Source organism: Dreissena polymorpha, chromosome 13, assembly GCF_020536995.1.
Source record: "Dreissena polymorpha isolate Duluth1 chromosome 13, UMN_Dpol_1.0, whole genome shotgun sequence".
NCBI classification, from domain to species: Eukaryota; Metazoa; Mollusca; class Bivalvia; order Myida; family Dreissenidae; genus Dreissena; species Dreissena polymorpha.
The window spans coordinates 22,790,765-22,813,746 of NC_068367.1; the positions used below are offsets into that span (position 1 = coordinate 22,790,765).

A 22,982-nucleotide genomic window follows, 5' to 3' on the forward strand; every position below is an offset into this window, starting at 1 on the left:
CCATAAATAAGTAGGACTGTTAGTTTTTGTTGTGTTTGTTTTCTGGGTTATGATGAGGATGACTGCGAGGCTAGGGCTTGAGACTCCCCAGCCTCCTTTTGGGGACAGGGTTGCAGTTTCGTCCGGTGGGCTCGAACATAGTTTTCAATCTGAACCCAAGGAAAACAATAAGTGCGCTGATTATGAATTTTCATTTGATCAACCACATCTTTAGATGTGTAAAGATTGTTTTCCCTTTAAGTGTCCATCTACATGTCTAAACAATTTCAGAAATAGTTTCTGAAAATAAGTAAATAGTTATAAGATGATCCATAAAACAATAAGCATCTTAACTAAACAATTCTCAATGCCTTTAATGCAATGGCCCAATTTTGCTAGTCCATCAAGTTTTGTGAAAGCAGAGAAATGATGACCTGAAAGGCCGAGGTTAAGTGCCAACTCTCCGTCCATTCAGGGCAGATTGATGATGGCACCATGCTCGAAATTCGGAAGCGATTTTCATTCCGCTGATCTCTGCCTAGAAAAATCATGTTAAATTCTGTAATTTAGGGTTTTCAAAAAAGTCTTGTAATTTATCTTGAAATGACCCTCTTTCTGGGAAAACAGGACTAAATGCTTGTATGTAAAGTGTCATCCCAGATTAACCTGTGCACTCCACAAAGGCTTGTCAGGGACAAAACTGCTTAAGCTTGATTTTTGTTTTAATGTCATAAATACTGACCTGTTATCGTATGCTTATACTTTCCAAGGGGAAATAACTCATCCGGAATTTTAACTGGGAATCCGCCACCTCAATACCGTAATACTGGCCAGGTTAAACATAGTGCAATGCAACCTAGCCAAAAATCGGTAACCAACCCTCAATATTCTTTCCGGATCAACCAGGTGTATACGTGTCTTTTACGGCTCTGAATTAAAATATTGTTTTTCACTTGGTTGATTGGGGTTTTGAATAGATAAATTGTGTTATTTATCTTTTTATTTCTCATTCGGATTAATTTGTGTGGATTTAATGGATTTTGTTTCATTTGTAAAAGGTAAGCCATGCTTGTTTTTATCGAACAATGGTTTATTTCTACCATGCTGGGTGTTTTCAGGCGCGAACGACCACGTGCAAAACGTGCTCTTCTAATTCATTGCTAGAACGTGCAAAGCATGTTCTTCTAATGTGTTACGAGATCGTGCAAAGCGTGTTCTTCTATTGACAGATTGTTTATCATTTGCCATTGTGTGCAATAATGATTTTAACGTTCCGTATGACAATCTAATTGATCGTCATTTTATTTTTCATCTGTTTTGAATTAAACTTTTGTTTAATTTATGATCTACGGCAGTATTATTATAATTTTCATTATGGTCAAATAATGATTTTATGTGCCGTATGATAATCTGGTCTGTGACCAGTTTATGGTTGAATATGCTTTGCTCTTGTTTTTCATATATTCGACTACATGATGGTCGCAGAAACAAGAGTGGATAAATACCCGGTGACTTCGCAGATCATGGATGATAGTTGCAGTATCAGTCACCGGGTATCGGGCACGATCGCGACCGTACTATGCTAAGTCTCTTAGACAGTCGGTCAACATTAGACCATATGGCGACACCCGTCAGCCGGTCTTTGCCCGATGGCATTGGTCAAGGACATCGACCAATGCCGGACCATTTGGCATCCGCCATACGGTCATTATCCGGTGACAACACTGGTCATGATATGACCGGTACGTCACCGGGGACGTTGATCACGGACCATTGATCGACGTCTGACCGGCCGGTCCGGTCACCGGTCATGTCACCGGTCCGGTCCGGTCATTGATCACCGGTCCGGTCCGGTCACCGGTCCGGTCATTGATCACCGGTCCGGTCCGGTCACCGGTCCGGTCATGTCACCGGTCCGGTCCGGTCATTGATCACCGGTCCGGTCCGGTCACCGGTCATGTCACCGGTCCGGTCACCGGTCATGTCACCGGTCCGGTCACCGGTCATGTCACCGGTCCGGTCACCGGTCCGGTCATTGATCACCGGTCCGGTCACCTGTCATGTCACCGGTCCGGTCACCGGTCATGTCACCGGTCCGGTCATGTCAACGGTCCGGTCCGGTCACCGGTCCGGTCATTGATCACCGCTCCGGTCAACAGTCATCAGTTAGGCCTGCCACCGATAACACCAGTCACCGGTCAAGAAGAAGAACTCGGTCTTCTTCATTGAATTATTCTCCTATTCTTCGTTGAATACATCGTCTTCATCAAGGATTAGACATCGGACACGCTCTTCTTCGTCGAGCAGTTCTCATCGTCGCGGCTCTCGTAAGCGATCACGTCGTCACTCACGGAGACGTTATTCTAGAAGATCTCGGTCTCATCCCAGCCGATCCACATCTCGGCCGATCCAGATCTCGACATCGCAGGAAACGAGGACGTCGTCAACCTTCACGTAGACATCAGCGGACTGCATTGAGCACCACTGGATAGTTATCGAACATACCTCTCCTTCATTGAGCAGTTCTCGGCGTTGATACGCTCGTAAGCGATCATGTCAATGCTCACGGAGACAATATTGTAGAAGACAATATTTCCAGCGTAGCCGAACAATATTTCGGCATCGAAGTTATATGGATGTCGCCACTTCTCACGTAGGCGTTAATGAGCCTACTGGTCATATCGACGTTCTCCATTTTATTCCTTTAGGAATATCATGTCTCCATTCCACGTGTGATGGTTCTTCTTATGGCATCCACACATGTTGCAGTCACCGAGCCGTAGTTGTATACGAACACTAGTTCGTTTAACATTCAGGCTTCGGGATAAGCTGTTCTTTTCTCCACTACGACTACAAGGACAAGTATGCCTATTAATACTGATAATCTACCGTTGTTTTTCCGGTTAACATTATCAGATGACTTCGTGAATGGTCATTCTTCTGCACCAGATATTTCCATTCTGACGCAGTTATATTATACCGGTCCCAATCACCGGACATCGGTCACCATTCATCGGTCATATCACCGATCACTGATCACCGGTCAGAATAAGTGATGTCTCATCGCCATCGGATTGGATTTTTTGGCATGATCTTCTTTTCCGAGCAGTGCTTGACATTGATAACAGACCATATGGATTCCACCATTTTTCGGTCTTTAACTGGTAACGTCACCGGTCATATTACGACTGGTCCGTTCACCGGGCTACAGTTACCGGTCATTGACCGGTCCGGTTCGGTCACCACTTACCAATTACCGGTATTCCACTGTGTTTTCATCGGTCAATTTTTAGTATCACGGGTATCGTCTACATTACATAGTTGTATACCCCTGGCTATGATTGTATTGAATACTTTATTTTATGGATTCAACAATCTACATGACTTTTTGTGTTTTTCAATACTGATGTTCTACTGGCGACGGTTACCAAATCATGCTATATCTGTTATTTGTACTTCTATCTCAACCGGCTACATGCAGACTACTGGTCTTGCAGATAGATCGGCTGAAGTGGGCTCGGAGACTAGCATTGAGGTCGAACATTACTATTTGACCTCTATTAATTTATGTTCGAGACCCGAAGGATGAAATTTTTTATTTTTTTTTTTATTTTTTTTTTTTAACCGCCTTTACCTGTCGGCTACAGACTTTGCAGTCAGTGTCACGGAACAGTTGGGACACATTAATGACGCTAGCAGGATTAGCAAGACGACATTTGTATCGACTTCTGCTTTTCTATTGCTCCTACGGCAGTGCATATTTTCAAGCTACTGGAATCAACAAGAGTTCTGATACCTAGGATTGACCGCATAGCGGCTACAGTCTTGTAGATGGCTTAGGACCTATTGAACTCAGATCTTAGATCCTAGGATCTGGAGGGACCTCATCTTAAAGTTATTCTTCTATTACACTTCTGGCCATAACAGGCCGTCTTCCTATAACTGGTCGTATTCCTTTCGAAATTCGTCCCGGTTAGAAGTCTTGAAGTAAATGGATTAATCAAGTCAGAATTTAAGACTTCCATGCATTCTACCGGCAAGCGTGGACCCGCTTAAGGTTACCCCTAGGGTTTTTACCTTTTTCTGCCATCACACCTCCGATTCCGGAGGTACCACTATCAATCATATTTCCGTACTTCGTAATCGATGACTTCGCGACCTGTATTATCCAGGATTTTAAAGGCGCCTGTTATTGGTTGAAGAAGAGGCTATATTCTGTAGATAGGTCATCAACTTATAAGTGTTAAACACTGTCCTATTCTACCAATTTTCAAGTGTGTTTGGAGTAGGAAAGTTCGGCTTGCCGTGGTTTCTTTGCCCACCCATCCTTGACAAATGGTTCCGGTCACCGGTCGGTATTTACCGGTCCGGTCACCGGTCCTTCTGCTGAGACGTCTTTTCTTACGTCCGTTTCAGCTTTATTTTTAGGATAATTGTATTAATCTCGGGATTATTTAATGACACAGATTTCCATCTTTTTGTCATTATTTACCACTATTCAGTGGTGTCTAGACTAGAAGATTATCTTGGCAAGAATATAGTTTATTCTACCACAACCTTCCTTACATCTTATACAGATGTGAGCAGATAAGGTTATGGACGATTACATAGAACAACGTATCTTGATTTTCTCAATTATGTGGTATCCTAACGAATATCACCTGCACATCTACATCTTGAAAAGCGAAAATTCTTTTTAGCTGTTTTTCATTTACAACACATTTTCACGATTCCTTTGTGATGGTTTCAACTATCACACATCGGTCGTGGTTTACTTACAGACACGGAGGTGATCATATTATCACTCCTTGTAACTGGAAATCAGAAACTTATTCGTTCTTTGCAAGAACAACACATTTTCTCTATCGTCTTTCTCATACCAGTTCGTCTCAACGCCCTGTTGGACGTTTTGTCCTGCAGTTCTTTCTTTCGAATTATTTTTCCGTTGGGTTCAATAATGTAATTGCGCATGCGCGGCAGTGAAGTTGCAGACGAGTTGCATGGTGTACATAGTATATCAAAGAATGTTGTTTATCATCAAACGCTAGTTATTAGCGTTATGCGATCGTATATCGCAGTGTATACCGGTATGCTGAACAACGTCAACAATGCAGTTCACAGAAATCGATCCAGCAGGGTGTGCGATTGTTATACATTCGTCCATTGACATAAACTGGAATATCTTGCCTTCTTGGTGAGTTTTTGCAATAACTGAGTTTTTGCCATAATTTCATGAAATATACTTAATGAACCATGGGATTATGGTTCTACGACCTTTTAAGTCTCCTGTACAATTATTTTCAGGAAACTTCTTCACAGGTCAAATATCATATCTCACTGAGACATATTTTTACTGATCCAAACATGTGCCACTTCATGTCTGGCCATTAATAACTTTTAGTTATCTCTACAGAAGAACGTTTTTCTGTTAGAGTTTCAATCCTTGTTACTTGTGCAAGTATAATTCCATCAGAACTGTATAAAGGTTCTATGGAAATTCATTTTTTACTGGGTAATTGAGAGCATAGTTATTACCTTAATCACTCTGCTAGATACATAGAGGTTTTTTCTCATCTTTTTCTTGATGATAAGAAATTTGTTCTTTTCTTCATCAAAGGATAGAGATTATGCTTTCGTATACCTTGTTTTGTGTAAGTCATCGCAACTCTGTGCTGTCTTACCTATTTTGGAACTGATCCAAACTATGGAACATCAACACTATGTTTTTCGTTCCTTTACCTTCTTAAGCGGTTTTGACTTGTGTAACATGTTGGGATGCTTAATGAGCTCCCTATGAACCTTTTTCATCAGGCTTATTAACAGTTCCAATATAATTTTAAGACGGTTTTCCTTCTTATTATGGCTTTTACCATACGGAGAAGTGAAATTCATGCTTGTTCTGTTGAATACGACCAATTCCAGTTGGATCTACTGTCGTTTTCACTTTGTTGTGTCAGCCAGGATTCCTTGCTTAATATCAAGTCCTCTATATGGCTTCTACCTTCAAGTTTCCAAGTTTTCTTAAACTGGTAGTCATGAAGATGAGGATAAACTTCTTTGGGCAATCAGGGCTTTGAAGTTCTATCTCAGCAGTGTTAGTCAGAAGTCCATTCGAGGTTCTCAAAGACACTTCTTTTCCCCAAAAAAGGGGGGGGGGTGTGTCTGCGGCTTCAATTTCTCGGGGTTAGACCTCGACTAAGGAAAGTTAATCTTATCCTATCTAAGGATTCATTCCTTTTTAGGATCTGACCGCATGAATTAAGAGCTCTGTCTGTTTTGTGGGCATATATTAATCACACCCCACTTTTTGACGTGCTCTAAGCTGTTTACTGGAGGAATCCGACCACCTTGTCATCTTTTTATCTTCGTTTTCTGAAGTGCCAACAATACAATTTGTATACGTTTGGGCTTGTTGTGGTTTCACTAACGGTAGTGTCTTCTTTACGACATAGACATATTACTCTGTCCGAGAAGTCATAATTAATACCGTTTTAACGAAGATTACTTGATATCATTAGCTGATAACCCTGTTTATGGGTTCTACTGTGTTGGGAAAATATATACGAACCTTCCCACCGCAGCTGCAAAATCAGCATACGATAACAGGTCAGTATTTATGACATTAAAACAATTTTTTTTAAATAAAATTCATTTTAATTATTAAATACTTACCTGTTATCGGTAAGTCCCACCTCCCACCCCGCTATTCGATTAATATTTTTGTATATATATTGAAAGAATATTGAGGGTTGGTTACCGATTTTTGGCTAGGTTGCATTGCACTATGTTTAACCTGGCCAGTATTACGGTATTGAGGTGGCGGATTCCCAGTTAAAATTCCGGATGAGTTATTTCCCCTTGGAAAGTATAAGCATACGATAACAGGTAAGTATTTAATAATTAAAATGAATTTTATTTAAAAAAATTTGTTTAGAATACACTTACTTAAAAAATATTCAAAAAAAGCGCAAAGTGTTTGCCTTGATTAGACTGTGCAGACTGCACAGGCTATTCTGAGGACAACACTTTACGCACATTCATTATGTGGTCTTCATGAAACGTATATTTCAGAACTACATAGCTCGGTTTGGTCACGGCAGTGCAAAGCTGGCTAGACAAGCTCAAAGCAAGGAGAAAACACTGAAGAAGATGGTGGACGGAGGTCTGGCCGAGAAGGTCACTGCTGATAAGGTAACCTACTTACTTTTGGTGGTTTTGTACGCAAATATTTTTAGGAAATTATGAGAATTTGATTAGTTTTTAAATAAAATGAAGCTATTGTTAAAATCAGTTTGAAATTATTATAATTCAACAAGTTTATTAATTAGTTATGGAAAAGCTAACAATTGTAAAACTTCATTATGGTTGTCTAATATTTTATGTAAATTATGACATCTGTGCACAAATTGTGGATTGAGTGTGAGAATTAGCATCATAGAAAACCTTTTCTCAGTCAGAACATAATTGGGGACATATCAGCAAAGATACATTCCCAAAGCCATAATTTTGCCATTAAAAATAACTTGGCACATATGTTGACAGTGATAAATGGTTGTGTCGCTGGCAAAAACTGGGTTGCCACGCTAAAAAGAAAAGTAACAGAGGGCAAAGGACAGCACATTTAAATCAGCAGTACGTGTAAAAATCCCACTTCATTGCAGAAAAACATGCTATTTTAAGCTGTAGATAATATGTTGTTTTTATTTCAGACGCTGTCGTTTTACTTTCCAAGCTGTGGTACACTGCCCCCACCTGTCATCATGGTCCAGCATGTTAGCTTTAGATACAATGACCAGTCGGTGAGTATAATACTTCATGTCAGCTTTAGATACAATGACCAGTCGGTACGTACAATACTACGTGTCAGCTTTAGATACAATAGCCAGTCAGTGAGTATAATATTTCAAATCAGATTTAGATACAATGACCAGTCAGTGAGTCAAATACTTAATTGGGGCAGTCAGTAAGTGCTAGCAAACAGGATTGAGTATTCATACATTTTTCTTGGAGGAACTACTTTTAATATGGGCTACAAGTAAGTAAATTGATCCATAGAGTACAAGTGTGCCCTGTTGTGCAATTGATGATGACATTGATGTATCCTAAATCGTAATTCACATTTATTAATTAATAACCCTAATGAACTATAAATTTTACATGTCCAAAAACTTGACTTCTTGCTTATATATTTTCCTTAAGATAAACACTATTTTTAGCTCGGCGTTTTCGGAGAAAACCCGAGGTATTGTCATAGCCAGCTTGTTGTGTCCTCCGCCGTCTGACGTCCGCGTCGTGCTAAAACGTTTACATTTTGGTAAGGTTTTGAACATTAGCTCTAAAATCAAATTGTTTCCACCTACAACTTTGAAACTTCATATGTAGATTCACCTTGATAAGTTCTACACGCCACACCTGTTCACTAGGTCAATGGTCAAGGTCACTGGCCTTAAAAAAAAATATTCTGACAAGCTTTCATTTATTCAAAACTGCACCCGTAGCTGAGTGTGTCACCCGTTATGCGGTGCTCTTCTTATAAATCTCATCATTTTGTTCCTTCTTACAATAACATGTTCATCATGTGAGCATTTGATTGCGATTTCTGTAGATACAATGCCTAAAAAATATAGCTTCCATTAGATGGACACCACATACAGTTATGTCTGTATAAGTATCATACCTCACCTCAGTTTACTTTATCAAGAGTTTCAGCTACTACATGGTGCTGGATGCTACAGATTTTATGGTTCCTATTACTGTACCTCGAATTTTATAACAATTGATTAAAACAATTCTGTCACTGTCTGGTAATGTTTGTTCCAGGCCTACATTTACAAGGACCTGGATTTTGGAGTGGATTTGGACACAAGGGTGGCGTTGGTGGGGCCTAATGGGGCGGGAAAGTCCACCCTGCTCAAACTGATTGTCGGAGAGGTAAGGCCAGAATGATTCGATTCCATCTTTAACCCTGTACCACTCAGATACGAATCACTCAAAAACGCATTTTGAGGCATTTGTAGTCCCTATGAAAAATCAAATTAAAGACCTTTCTTACTGGATTCAAGTTGTAAAGGCTTCATTCCAACTCTAAGATACTGATGAGCAGCAAACAGCATAAAATCTGAACAGTCTGCGAGTTACTTGCAGGCTGTTCTTGTGTTATACTGGTTGCATATAGCCATTTTTCACTTTGCTTTTCTTGGGAAAGGGTTAATATCCTCAGCTTGTTATATCTTTAGGGGTCACATTAATTGGCAAATCTTAATGAAATGTTTTCAAAATATTTGTTCCAAATATAACTATGCTGGTAAGATACTTTGTCAAGTCAGGTCAAAAACTAGAACACAAAATTTGTTCCGAATCTCCATAAAACTAAGAAATGTTGTCTACCCTGTCTATTTGGGCTTTCTGTGCCAGTTTCCAAATAAGCCAATGGCTACAAATAAGAAAATTTGGCTTCACAAAATTCCATTTAGCTGCAAGGTTTTCTACGTTATCACCCGTAACATATCCAAAATGATAACAAAGGTAAATTTGGCTAAAGAAAAATTTGAGCCAGAGGGAGCCCTGTCTATGATACCTTCACCAAGGTTGAAACTTGGTAGTGTGGAGTTAAAAACATTTGTCACTAGCTACTGCCATTCTAATAATATTTGCAAATTACAAGAGTAAGGTGAGCAGCTTCGGGGACCAGGGCCCTTTTACTCGAGTTTGTATAAAACTAGTTGTCAATTCATGACTTTGACACACTGTGTTACAGTTAGCGTTTGCCAAGTGCCCGTATGTAATTGTAGGTATATACCTATTATGTGTTTCCTTGATACGACTTTGTATGCATGCACTTTCTCTTTCAGTTGATCCCAACAGATGGTCTGATTAGAAGACATTCACACCTAAAAATTGGCCGCTATCATCAGGTACTAGCTGGTTGTGAAACATGAAGCTCTTGTTGGCCATTGGTTTACATAATCTTTAACTTGGAGTGGTAGACAGTGATCTTACACAGTGTTAATTAAGGTTAAGCTCGGCATGTGCAGATATTCCAAAAATCCAACAATTATTAACATGATATTAATTACAATGCAAACATTTATATACAATCAAGTATTTGAAGTCTTTTAATGGGACTTGTTCACAGTTTGGTAAAATGATGATTTTCAAAATAATTGTCAAAGATTTCAAAAACAAATGTATGCATTTTGTTTAAACAAGCATAATAACAGTCCTAACTTAGAAAAATGTAAAAAAAAATATTTTTTCATAAATGTATAATTGTCTATCAAAATTGATAAAATTATAAAGCATTTTTAATGCTTTTCCTTGATCATTTGATAAATAAGTGTAGTACTAATGAAGCGTTTGTAATTGGCTGATTGATATAGGAGGACTCAGGATAGAATCAAGGCGATTAACATATTTTTTATTCAACCATTTTTCTTGCTTTTGTTAGAAGTTAAAAATATTCAAAACAGAATAGATTTGTTATTAATCATTTTAATGACATTTTTCAAAAATAAGAAAATCTATGTACACGTCCCTTTAACTATATGGATATCTAACAGTAAATGAGAATATTGGTTAACATCCCAATACAAATTCAAACCAATCAACACACCTGTTTCTTGCATATGCATTAAGTTGCATGGAAGATATTAGTTGGATACGGTAACTTATCCTTTTTTCTAAGATCCTAAGTGAATGCAATTTGATACCAAAAAACCAACAAATGCTATTTTGATTAAATGCTGTGTCCACCATTTGAAAGATTTCAGCTGGGGAATTTTGCTGGCATTATAACGTAATGACATCAAAACAACATCATTTGACAGGTTATCAGAGAAAAATATGGGTAATTTTCAGAAAAGCATTCAATAAAAGACTTAAAACATAAATTTGCTACAAAATTACATCTCATAGTGTCAGCATGACTTTATTTCAATAAACTGGTGATCTTTAACTGCCCTATAACCAAGACTGCTTAGCTCAGTTAAAATGGTGGGCTAAAAATCCAAGGATTTTGGGTTCAATGGCTGGCCCAGCTACATAACATATGTGGGTATAGGTAATGGAATTATTTCTAAATCTTTACCCCATACCTGTGATTCAAGTAGGGCAGTGGTCAATAGCTGGCCTAAGTATATATACTTGTATTGCTAAACCAGTTAAACCCGGACAAGTTTTAGTAGGTCATATGACCTCTGTGTTAAGACTGAAATGCAGTTGAAAATGGGGGGAAATTTATATTAACATGCATGTACATTCAATTCAAATGCCATGTCCATTCCTACAGCATCTACACGAGATACTGGACATGTCAATGTCGGCCCTGGATTGGATGATGATGAAGTTCCCAGAGATAAAGGAGCGGGAAGAGATGAGGAAGATTATTGGACGCTTCGGTCTCTCAGGGCAACAACAGGTATGTACCGTGAACAAGTGGGCCACAATCTGGGTCCTTGTTTACTATCTTCAAATTACTATGTAAAAATACAGAATATTGGGTTACCTAAGGTGTAGATGATAAAATGGCTTGTTGGGATTATGCAAACAAAGAATGGGGGGGGGGCTTTTAAAATATATCCCAGCTGCTGTTCTACTACCTTTTTTAGCGCCAACCCGTGCCATTTTAAGATAAGCTAATTCCCTCAAGTTATGTAAAAATTATTAACAATATTGATGTATCAAAACAAGTAAATGATATTCAGAATATTAAAAAACAATTGATTGCAAACTTCTCATTCATAGAAAGACTGTTCAACATGTTTTATCATGACATTTATAACCAAATTATTAAGAGTATGTTATGATATCCATTCTTAAAAAAATAAAAATTCCCATGAAATTTTAACATGCACAGATTGTGCCCATGAGGAGTTTGTCGGACGGTCAGCGTTGCCGGGTGATATTTGCCTGGTTGTCATGGCAAAGCCCCCACCTGCTGCTACTGGATGAGCCTACCAACCACCTGGACATAGAGACGATAGATGCACTGGCAGACGCCATCAATGAGTTTGAGGGAGGCATGATACTGGTCAGCCACGACTTCAGACTCATTTCGCAGGTAGGATTGACTGGTTATTTGTTATTAATTGAAATTCAGTTTATCTGTAAACAATGAGCTATCATTTTAATTGGTATCAATCAGCTTTTGAGATTAGCCTTGGCTGTCGCTCTATGTAGACTTAGAAAAGAGACAAGAACTGTTTGGCAAGAAAACCCAATTTTATTTTTAGATTTGCTTATAGGTTCTAGCCTCTTTGATATTTAAATATATATATGTATGTAAAGAAACATGCAAGTTGGATGATGTCACTTAAACATCCCCTGTGATCTCCTAGGCTGTATAATAAATTGAATACAAGGCGCCATGCAGAGGAACATAAATAGACTGCATAGGGCGTTTGTGCTTTCAGGTGACAGATGAGATATGGATCTGTGCCAATGAAAAGATCACCAAATTCGAGGGTGACATCTTCAAATACAAACACAAACTTGTGAAGATTGTGAAGGAGGAAAATGAGAGACTTCTCGAGACCAAAAAATGATGGCGGCCGTCGTCTAGGAGCTTGTTTATTTATTTCCTGTTGTCGTGGGTGTGTGGCAGATGTACTTGTGATACGGGCAGAGAAAGTTCAGTTCTGTTGCATAGCAAGCTTGCTGAAACAGATATGGCTGCACTTTGGTTTTGAAAATGCCTAAAAATTGTAAATCTTTGCAACAGAAACTCTTAATTTCCTTCTCTGTTTTTATAGCAAGGACTGTTCAAAGTGTTTGACAGGCAACACAAATGTTCATAAACATGCTTACTTTGTTATGCCGTGCATAATTAGATCTTTTAGCATAGTTACCATGGTATAACCTTTAACGAACTTTTTGAGAGATTAATGTGTATTTCACATTTATGGTCAAGGCCTTTGTTGGTCAATGATATTATTATTTTGCAGACATGAATTTGTGGAATATTGCTAGAATGTTTGTAATGTATTTTGTTTCCAAATATAGCTTTAAATTAACCTTAAAAGAAGAAATTAAATGTCATTCTAGCTGTGTATTGTAATCAAAAACTATAATGGAGCTTTTCTTCTTAATTTCAGTTGTCATGATTGAAGAAAGCTTTAATTTATGAATATTCATGTAAATGTGGAAAAGTGAACTAATTCATTAATATTGTATTATGAAACAAATTTCTATTCAATTTTGATATGTATGCTTTGCTTTACATTAAGTTATAAATATTGCGGTTCAAATGTCGAGCAAAAATATAAAAATAATTATTTTCAATCATTTTGAGAGTGTGGAGAAATTATGCATGACCAATTGAAGTAGCCTAAGATTGGTGTGTTGAAGCATACAGTTCCATGATCAATATGTCTAGGGCGGCAGTATCGATAAAATTCTTTGCCAAAAATCTGAACTTGCATATTTAAACCCTACAAATTAAATAAAGAGTTTTCCTGTTAAAATGCTTATATGTTTGAAATATTGTAAAGTAAGAAGCATTTAGAACCAAATAAACTCGTTTGATTTATTTAACTTATGTGCATAAGAAATGTTAACCTTGGAATTAAATGAGTCAGTCTTGAAAAATTTATGACTACAGAATGTACACAGTAGCTTTTTAAATACATCTTTAAATGTGATGTTAAGTAGATTGACATTTATCTTAACTTTGTAGCATATATTGTATACTTGTAAACTTTTCTTTGCTAGAAACTTTCATCATTTTTGCCAGTCTTATTTGCATATTTTAGAAAAAAGAATCGGCATATATTCCATTCCGTGCTACAAGTTGTAATATTAGTAGTTAAATTGTGCATGCTTTGAGCATTACTAATTGCACTGTTTTTATTTCTTGCAAAATACAAATGTGATATTTGACAGACTTACATCATTGTTTTAAAACATATTTGAAATAAACCTTAAAAATATTTTAATGGCTTTTGTTGATAGGAATATTTTACAATCTTTCTTAGGACAGTATTATGTTTATCTTGGCTATTACTTAGCAACCTCTGAACATTTCAGACATCCCATATGCAAATTTAAAGCACCTAGCAGAAGATTTTTGACAAGATGATCGCCTGTAATTAAATTTTAGTCGTTTTAAAATCATAAGGACAATCTCTTTTTACAGCAGACAAACATAATTCTGACTCTATAAAGGCCTGTTCACAAATTGGCCATACTTTTGTATTTGTTAAGACAATTCACCAATATTATAATTTCAACAAAAAGGGCCATAGCGCTCAGCTGAGTTTACAGGCACCGTTTGTTGAAGAATTGACCAGATAGAAGGAACAAACTTAGTACCTGAACAATAGGATTGACCAAATGAACAAGGTGTGTGTCCATAGGGCATGGATTCCCCTTTTGGCTCAAACCCCGCTAATATCAAGCACAAGCTGTTTATGGCTTTTTTGCCTCTCACTATGATCTTGACCTTTGAGGTTATGAGAATGATGATAGATGTGACACTTCTCATAGTAATCATTTGTGGTAAGTTGCCTTAAAATTAAATGATGAAGAAGTGATTGCCAGTACAAGCTACAAGGTAGGGCCATGGTTATAAAACATGACACACCCTCTTATGATTGTGTCCATTTGTGCCAAGTTATTTAAATAAACTGTTGATATATTTCATTGAGTTATAGCTCAGAAAGGAATTTTCAAGCGGTTATATTGCAAAATTAGAACTTTATATAGAAAGCAGGCTGTCAAGCGGTCATACTTTTTCCTACTTTTTCATCAGGATCCTACTTTTTCCTTTTTTTTTACCAAATCTTCCTACTATTCCTACTTTTTCATTTTAAATTGAGAATATTTTTTTTAAGAGTTTATTTAGTAAACTTGCAGGATGAATGAATCAATGGCATGACTGTATCCCTGGTAATGTGCATTCATCTAGATGAGACCTGACAATTAACCCATGCTGACTGTCTTCTAGCACCTCTTCAGGAAGCATAAATATTTATTTCTTATGTAACTTTTGAAAATATTGACATTTTTTTTAAGTAACAATAGTGCCTTGTTTACTTCCTTAGCATTTGTACACTGCAGACTTCACATACCTTACACAGTTCCCAGTGATGCAAGAGCTGAGGGCACCCATTGTTTATTCCAGTTTTATTTTGTCTCTATTGACAACAATTTGACCAAACCTTATGCATATTTACATGATACTGCTGTTTGGAATGTAGAGATATAGAGATACCATGTATTGTATGAGTGGTTATGAAATATGGAATTTATTACACAAGTTATTGGAAAAAGATAAAACTGATACTTTGCTGAGTTTTCATCATTTACAAATATAATGTAATAAATTCTGTATTACATGACAACAGATATGATGTTCTATTGATATCATAGGTACATCATGTTTAGTAATTAAAGATAAATGCACAGAGCCTAAATGTCCCGATACATTTTTATGCTCCCGGTAGGGTGGCATATAGCAGTTTTTTTTTTTCTTTTTCATAAAATTTCATATAGCAGTTGTACTGTCAGTCCGTTTGTCTGTCTGTCTGTCTGTCTGTCTGTGTGTCTGTCCGAAAACTTTAATATGGGCCATAACTTTTGCAATATTGAAGATAGCAACTTGATATTTGGCATGCATGTGTATATCATGGAGCTGAACATTTTGAGTGGTGAAAGGTGAAGGTCATCCTTCAAGGTCAAAAGTAAAAAAGTACAATCCAAGGGAAGTAATAAGCTTTAAAAGGGAGATATTTTCTAAACCTGCCAAATGATATATAATGAAATTTTATTTCAAAGCGGCGCAATAGTGGGCATTGTGTTTCTGACAAACACAATTCTTGTCTAATGATGCCATAGCTAGTGAGTTAACTTCAAGGTGTTACAGCGTAGTATTAAAATTATTTAACGGCATTATTACACTCCGGCGAAGTAATCAATAATGTAAAAACCATTATTTGAAACTGGAATAAACAATGTAGTGCAACTGTTTCATTGCCCAATCAATGATGTCATAAAAGATGTCAGGTGATAAGGTCCTATCTCCAGTTGCATAATCTGCTCTGCAATGACCAGTCATTTTGAATGTAACTTAAGTTATTATAACTGCACCCTATTGTCAATTTAAAGGTTTCACAATGTAGCTGTAGCAGAGCATTGACACTGCTTTATATACTAGTATTAATCTTGTACAACAAGTTGGTGTATCACTAAATAAATTTGGTCTTCTGCTTAAGGATATAACATGCACAATATATTACCATTTTTATATCCATACACAGAAGACCTCAAACCACTTAATTATTTGATGAGACACCAAAATGAACAGCATCTTATTATACTTCTTTATCAGGGTAGCTTTGCTTGAAACTTAATTATCATAGATACACTAAGTGCTAAAATGCCTAGTGGGAAAACAAAGTTTAACCCTTCATGGATGGAGAAGTTGGACAACAGTGGAAAAACACTTGGATCATGGTGCAAGAGAGATACCAGCAATGAGTTTGCAAGATATTTTACTGTCTAAATGAAGTCCATCTTGTTGTAATTCTGGTGCTAATCAACTGATAAGTCATGCAAATGGATAAAAACACAAGGAAAACATGAAATACATGCATGATTATTGACAAAAGCGTGGAAGTGCCCCAAAGCCAAGCAGCTCTCAGGGTGGTGGGGATAAATCTATCTGTATGCAAGTACAACCATCACACAAGGAACAGATACAAAAGGCTGAAATCTTCTGGGCCCTTAAGGTAGCTTCAAGTGGGTATCCATACAGAACATGTGATGGCACTCCTGCTCTGTTTCAAGCTATGTTTCCTGGACCTGTGTCTAAAAAATTAGTATTATGTATTCCTACTTATGAGGGAAAAGTTCCTACTTTTTCCTACTTTTTTCCTACTTTTCTTGCAAAAGTAGTTCCTATTTTTTCCTACTTTTTGAAAAAAGGTCACTTGACAGCCTGAGAAAGTGTAACCTGACCTTTGAGATAGGGGAAATGGTTGCTTCATGCATCTCATGATGATGGACGTTTGAGCAATTATTTCAAAATACATCAATAGATTGCAAAGCTATGTTTAAGACATGAAATTTTGTATAGGCCATCAGACGTACAGTGCGACTATATGCCTACTATTTCAAAAGGGGCCATAAATTTAGTTGACCTCCAATAACAGCAAGCAAATTTGTTGCATTGATATCTCTTACTGAATGCTTTTGTTTGATTAAAAGTTACATCATACAAAAACAGTAAAAGGAGATACATTTTTTTACATTCAAAATTAAGTGTTATTGTTCTTGTGCATAAAGTAGAATGGCCTCTAGAAAGGTAACAAGCTAAAAGTTGAAGAAGCATCACACAGACTGCACACTCCAAGCTCAAGGGGGGTGAACATTGACATGGAAACTATCCATTTAACATTTCTTATAAATTATCTCCAATTTTTTAGTGGTTGCTAAAAGCCGAATGAGATTTTCAAAGTTTTTGAAACAAAGATCATGAAAAACCGTCTTAGCAGCCATGCTTTTAACAAAATATAATTTAAAGAAATTTGATAGACAGTCCTGGGACATAATTCTCTAAATCCCGCTAGTTCTTTTGGACAAGTTTTTATGCCCCTGGATCGAAAGATCAGGGGCATATTGTTTTTGGCCTGTCTGTCATTCATTCATTGTGTGTGTCCCAAAATAACTTATGCATTATTGAAGATAGCAACTTGATATTTGGCATGCATGTGTATCTAATGGAGCTGCACATTTTGAGTGGTGAAAGGTCATGGTCATCCTTTATGGTCAAAGGTCAAATATATGGCTTCAAAGCGGCGCAATAGGGTGCATTGTGTTTCTGACAAACACATCTCTTGGTTTAGTTAACCTTTAGTTGTTTTGTTTAGCTTTTTGTTGCAAGAAGGTTTATAGTCGAATGGTAAGCAATTGCGCCACCTTTTACCACCGTATAGGGGACTTACGAACTGTTATAAAGGCTGGAAAGGGCTGGAAAACTGGAGCAACAACGGCGTCCTCCTTACCTCGCTAACACAGCTCGAATCAATCTCCACGCAGAGTTGTCGTTCCTTGCTCTCACATACAACTCTGCATAAGGCTCAGCACGCCATTTTGTCTACCAAATAGCTAAAACCGAACAAACGCATACAATGTATATTTGAGTGGATATTTAAGATCGCATGCATTTAATGAAGACAAATGACTTTTAAATGTACGATAAATCGTGCAAAAACTTGTGAGTTTTAATGCAACTCTTTGGAACTATTTTATTGCCCATTTACACAGATGTAATCATTCCACGCACTTCACAAATGTAAACAATTGTACATATTTTTTATTGAGTGACGTATTTATGTATGTTGGTTTCTTAACATTAAAAACATATCAATTTTATAATAATTAATTAAGACTGATATAAGATATCATGGTATGAGATGGTTTTCTTTAATTCAGTTAATGCAATGTAACCGTCGGGCAAGAGATTGTTTAGTATACTGTAACCTCAATGATGAACGCTTGGAATGATCATGACATGAATGAGACGCTTTCAAAACAATAGTCCGTTCTGAGCCCAACACAGAGGTGAATGTAATGTGACCGTCGTGCAAGAGATTGAGCTCGAATATGCTCTCCTCACGAGAAACCCCGGGAAAACGCGCCGTAGCCACAAGTGGAATTTACTACCCACAAGAAACTCGTCCAGTCTGGTTCCCAACTCGCAGAGCCTGGTTCCCGCCGTCAAAATAGCGAATGCTACACTCCCCCCTACTTGATCATGTAAGGCGGTAACATACTCTCAAACAAAAATGATTAAAAATAAACAAACATATATACAAAATATTGTGGACCTCCTCCGGGATAATCTCATCAACATGAATTACATGTCTTCCTTCCGTAAATGTAATTGACCGACACCCAATGTCACGAAATACATGCGTGCGGTATCATGTCCACCATTACAACTTCAATGCCTCCTCAATCAACACATGAAATACATGTGGCCGGGATACCTCTTGCGACCTTTCTCATATCATACAATGTTCCACCCTCTTCCTCCTCCTCTTCCATTGGCTGTACCTCCTTCCCATCAACATCCTCCTCCTCCTCTTCTTCCATTGGCTGAACCTCCTCCACATCAACATGCTCCTCCTCCTCCATTTCGGAAGAGTCTCCAGATCAGGATCTTTGTCTTGAGCTACCACCAGATCTTCCATTGATAACCCCCAACAACTTGGACCACATGTATCATTTGCATCAACGCCTAAAATCTCATACTCCTTCCCTGCCATTACTGGTTCAATATTTGCTTCCATTGCCTCCTCCTCCTCCAACAGTACATCTTAAACCATCTCCTGCAATTCTGGATCGCCTGATGGATTTATTTTGTAAATTTTGTACCACCCGGAGTCACGCGCAGCGACTCCAATATTTAAAATTGCGGGTCCACTTTCTCCAGACCCTGAAATACCACCACCATCAGATATCTGCACCGGTGAGTCTCTAATCAAGTTTTTGGCGCCTTCTTGATAAGAAGTTGAAATCACAATGGATGCTTGCGATCCACATGTTGATCCTTCCGGAACACCCTTTAAGATCACCCGGGATACGTCCTCAGACGAACACCTATTTATATCCACCCTGGTGCTATCCTCCATATCCCAATTAATTTTGGTGCTACCTCCTCCCGCGATCCTCCACCTTTGCATACCAACTACCAACGGTACTGCTTCATCCAACTCTGACTTTGAAGCATGGCAAATCTTCAAGTTTTTCTCCCGTCACGTAATGGCTGCATACCCTATCCGGCATAGGCGGCCGCGATAAGGTATCTGCATTTACATGTTTCCTCCCTGGCTCTTCTGAGATGATTGTCACATCGGCGCCTGTGTCCACCACGGTCTTCACTGGTTTATCATTTAATTCAATTGACATTTTGTACTTGGATACCGATGACAGTTGGTTAACTTCAATATTTTTCTCTTCCAACTCAGCAACTTGGGACATAACAATCCTCTTTGCCTAACTTCAGCTCTCTGGTGACCTGTCATCTGTTTGTGTTTCCACATTGACGAAACGCACGTCTCTTCCTCCCGATTGCACCGGCCAAACCGATCTACTCCCAAGATATCATGATCCCGTCTGTCCTGCAGATATATTTCGCCCTCCACCTCTATCCACAGTTTTCAAAGACAAAGTATGCCTCTCTTTTTCATAACTATCGACATTCTCATCATACCCTATCTTTGAATCCTCACGCCTGGAGGATGAAATACTTCCCCCTCTTTTCTGATAGTTTGTGGGCCATTATCTAAGAGTCGGGAGTGGCCCCATTGCCCGACCCCCACTCGTTTAAACCTCTTTGTCCACGCCCTAATGGTTGTCGATTAGGACATTCTTCTCTGCGATGCCCCATTTCATGGCATGCATAGCATTTTTGTGTCGCTTTCCACTTCTCGCAATCTGATCTCATATGACCGGTCTCTCCACAAAAGAAACAATCATTGATGCCTGGCTGTCTCTCACCAGTTTCTTGTTGACCTCCCCAACCATTATTTCTTTAACCTCTTTCTGTTGGACGACCTGGACCACCTCGACCTCCATAACCACCACCTCCGCTATAACCGGCTTGATTTCGGTTACTATTCCATGGTTGAAAGCCTCCACTACGACCATATCCACCACTATTTGGCGTATTGTCCATCTGGTTGAACCCACTGGTACCACGCCCACAACCACTATTGGCTCTACCACCAGCACCTTCACTCCTGTTGTATGCCAATTGTTTGTCAAATAGGCTTTGCATCTGCTTTAATCTCTGATCAAGCTGTTCTTGCATCCTGTTTATGCTTGTTTCAAAAACATTAACAACCTCCTCTGGATCATCTCGCTGGGAAGTACGCCTCGAGCTCTTTGGCTGTACATTTGTACTACTGATGTGCAAATAGTAATGTACGTAATCCTTAGCTTCGTCGATGGTTTTGAAACGTTTAAGACAAGCGTCTTTTGATGCTTCTATGTTTTCTAGTCCTAAGCAGAAACGGTTGACTGCTTGCGAAGCAGCATATTTTTCAGATACCTTTCTGAATGCTCTTAGAGATAGCATCTGCACCCTATCGGCCCACACCTCAAGGGATTCGTTTGGCTCTTGACACGCCTGGTTGAATCGGGCTTACGCTGTCTCCACCAACTCCTTTCCTCCAAACCTCGTCTCTAACTTCTTCATGAGCTGCTTGTAAGTGAGAGGACCAGTACCGGAAGATATCAAAGTATGATACTTCGCGGCGTCTCCTTGTAGGCTCCAACACAAACAATACCTACATTCATCTTCAGTCCACTTGAATGCTCTTGCATAACTTTTAAATTTTAAAAGAGTCAAAATCATCTCCTTTTCCATCTATGGACCCAGCAAAACGCAAATGCCTATCAAAGCCTCTCAATATCCTCCGCAAAGATACATCCTCATCCGAAGAGTCCGAAGTCTCAGTCCCAGATGTATCGGTAGTGTCCACAGGCACTGACCCTTTCTTGGACCTTCTTTTCACCTAATTCTCTGGACCTTCCCTCCCCTTGGTGTTCACGGATTTCTTACCTCCAGATTTGTTCTTTGGCTTTATAATTTTATCTTCTGACTCTTCTGTTGTGTGATGTTTATTCCTTCTCCTGTGCGAAACCCTTTTTCTAGCTACATCTGCAGGTGCACTACCCTCATCTGACTCTGACACCTCAGTTTCTTCTTCTGGCTTTTCCTCCACTTTCTTCATATGGGCTTTACTTCCAGACTTTTTACCAGCTTTATGTTCATCTTCAATATCTGACCCTGAACTGAAGTCATCTTCCAGCTTCTTTGACTTAAGCTTTGAGACTCAAGATCTGGACTTTTATCGATTAACATGTCATTTATTTCAAAATACATCTGACTAAGCATGGCTGCTGTCATTTTTCCGCCAAATTCCTCCTTTAACTTCTTTGCGGTTTAATTTCCCTGGGACAAACGCAACATGTGCATGCGCTTTGAGATTTTATTCCCCACTCCTGCAATCTCCTTCAGTTGGTTTACCGGGACAAAATTCACTTTCAGTTTGCCGCCATCTGAAACGCCACCTGTTGCAGAAGCAGAAGTACTGCCACCTTTGCCAGATGTAGACGTCGCATCATCTGCAGTAGAGGTAGCCATCGCACCACCTGATGCTCCTTTAACTGCTGACTCCTTCAACTTCATCATGAAATTTGTCAGTCTAGGTTCTGGTGTTGTTTCACTCATCATGATTTAATTCAACCCACTTCACTTATATTTGTCACAATATGGAAATAACACTTCAATAAAGTGTAACACTAAAAATATTCAAACTGCACTTTTTATAAGTGTCTTATTTGGATTTGCACTAAATTTGCACTTAATATGTATCTCTTAATTGAAATAAAATCACACCATTGCTGTTGCACTAAAATAAGTGTCAATGCTATTCACAAATCACACAATTGCTGTTCATAAGTGTAAATGTTATTCACAAATCACACAATTGCTGTTCATAAGTGTAAATGTTATTCACCATTATTCACTTTTTTCACTAAACAATGAGCATATTAAACTCAACACGCATGAGAAACAAATACAAAATATTTAAAAAATGTACATGCAATGACAATACAGCTTCAAACTATTAACCTCATTATTAATGGACCCACAACACCAATATTTACACTTTTAATTTCAATAACTATCAAGTAAATCTAAGGTGTCAGCTTTACTACTTTAACAACAAAACAAAAAACTCAAAAAATTATATTCCCAACAATTTCTTTAAATGTGATGGAAAATCACTTAAATGTATTGCCTATTTACTTACTGCATGCAAGCACTGTCTTTTTTTGCCACAAAATAATTCTAAAATTTTATCTGAAATTCTACTCATCAAGAAATATTGCACTCTTTTTCTGGTAATTTGCCTATCTGTGTTAAATACAGAGAAAGTATCACTGTATTTTTCTAATATTTGCCATCATTGATTGTTATTTAAGAAATAATA

At 38.2% G+C, this 22,982-nt stretch overlaps 1 protein-coding gene across 1 annotated transcript in view; it reads left to right on the forward strand.

Annotated features, from left to right (window-relative positions):
* LOC127855113 (ATP-binding cassette sub-family F member 2-like) overlaps positions 1 to 13,906 on the forward strand; it is a 36,544-nt gene extending 22,638 nt beyond the window's left edge. Inside the window, exons 8-14 of the mRNA XM_052390485.1 lie at positions 7,051 to 7,170; positions 7,689 to 7,778; positions 8,800 to 8,910; positions 9,831 to 9,893; positions 11,267 to 11,395; positions 11,834 to 12,037; positions 12,390 to 13,906. Of these exons, the coding sequence (XP_052246445.1) occupies positions 7,051 to 7,170; positions 7,689 to 7,778; positions 8,800 to 8,910; positions 9,831 to 9,893; positions 11,267 to 11,395; positions 11,834 to 12,037; positions 12,390 to 12,521 (849 nt within the window). The 3' untranslated portion in view covers positions 12,522 to 13,906. The remainder of the gene's footprint in view (positions 1 to 7,050; positions 7,171 to 7,688; positions 7,779 to 8,799; positions 8,911 to 9,830; positions 9,894 to 11,266; positions 11,396 to 11,833; positions 12,038 to 12,389) is intronic.
* The last annotated feature ends 9,076 nt before the right edge of the window (positions 13,907 to 22,982 follow it).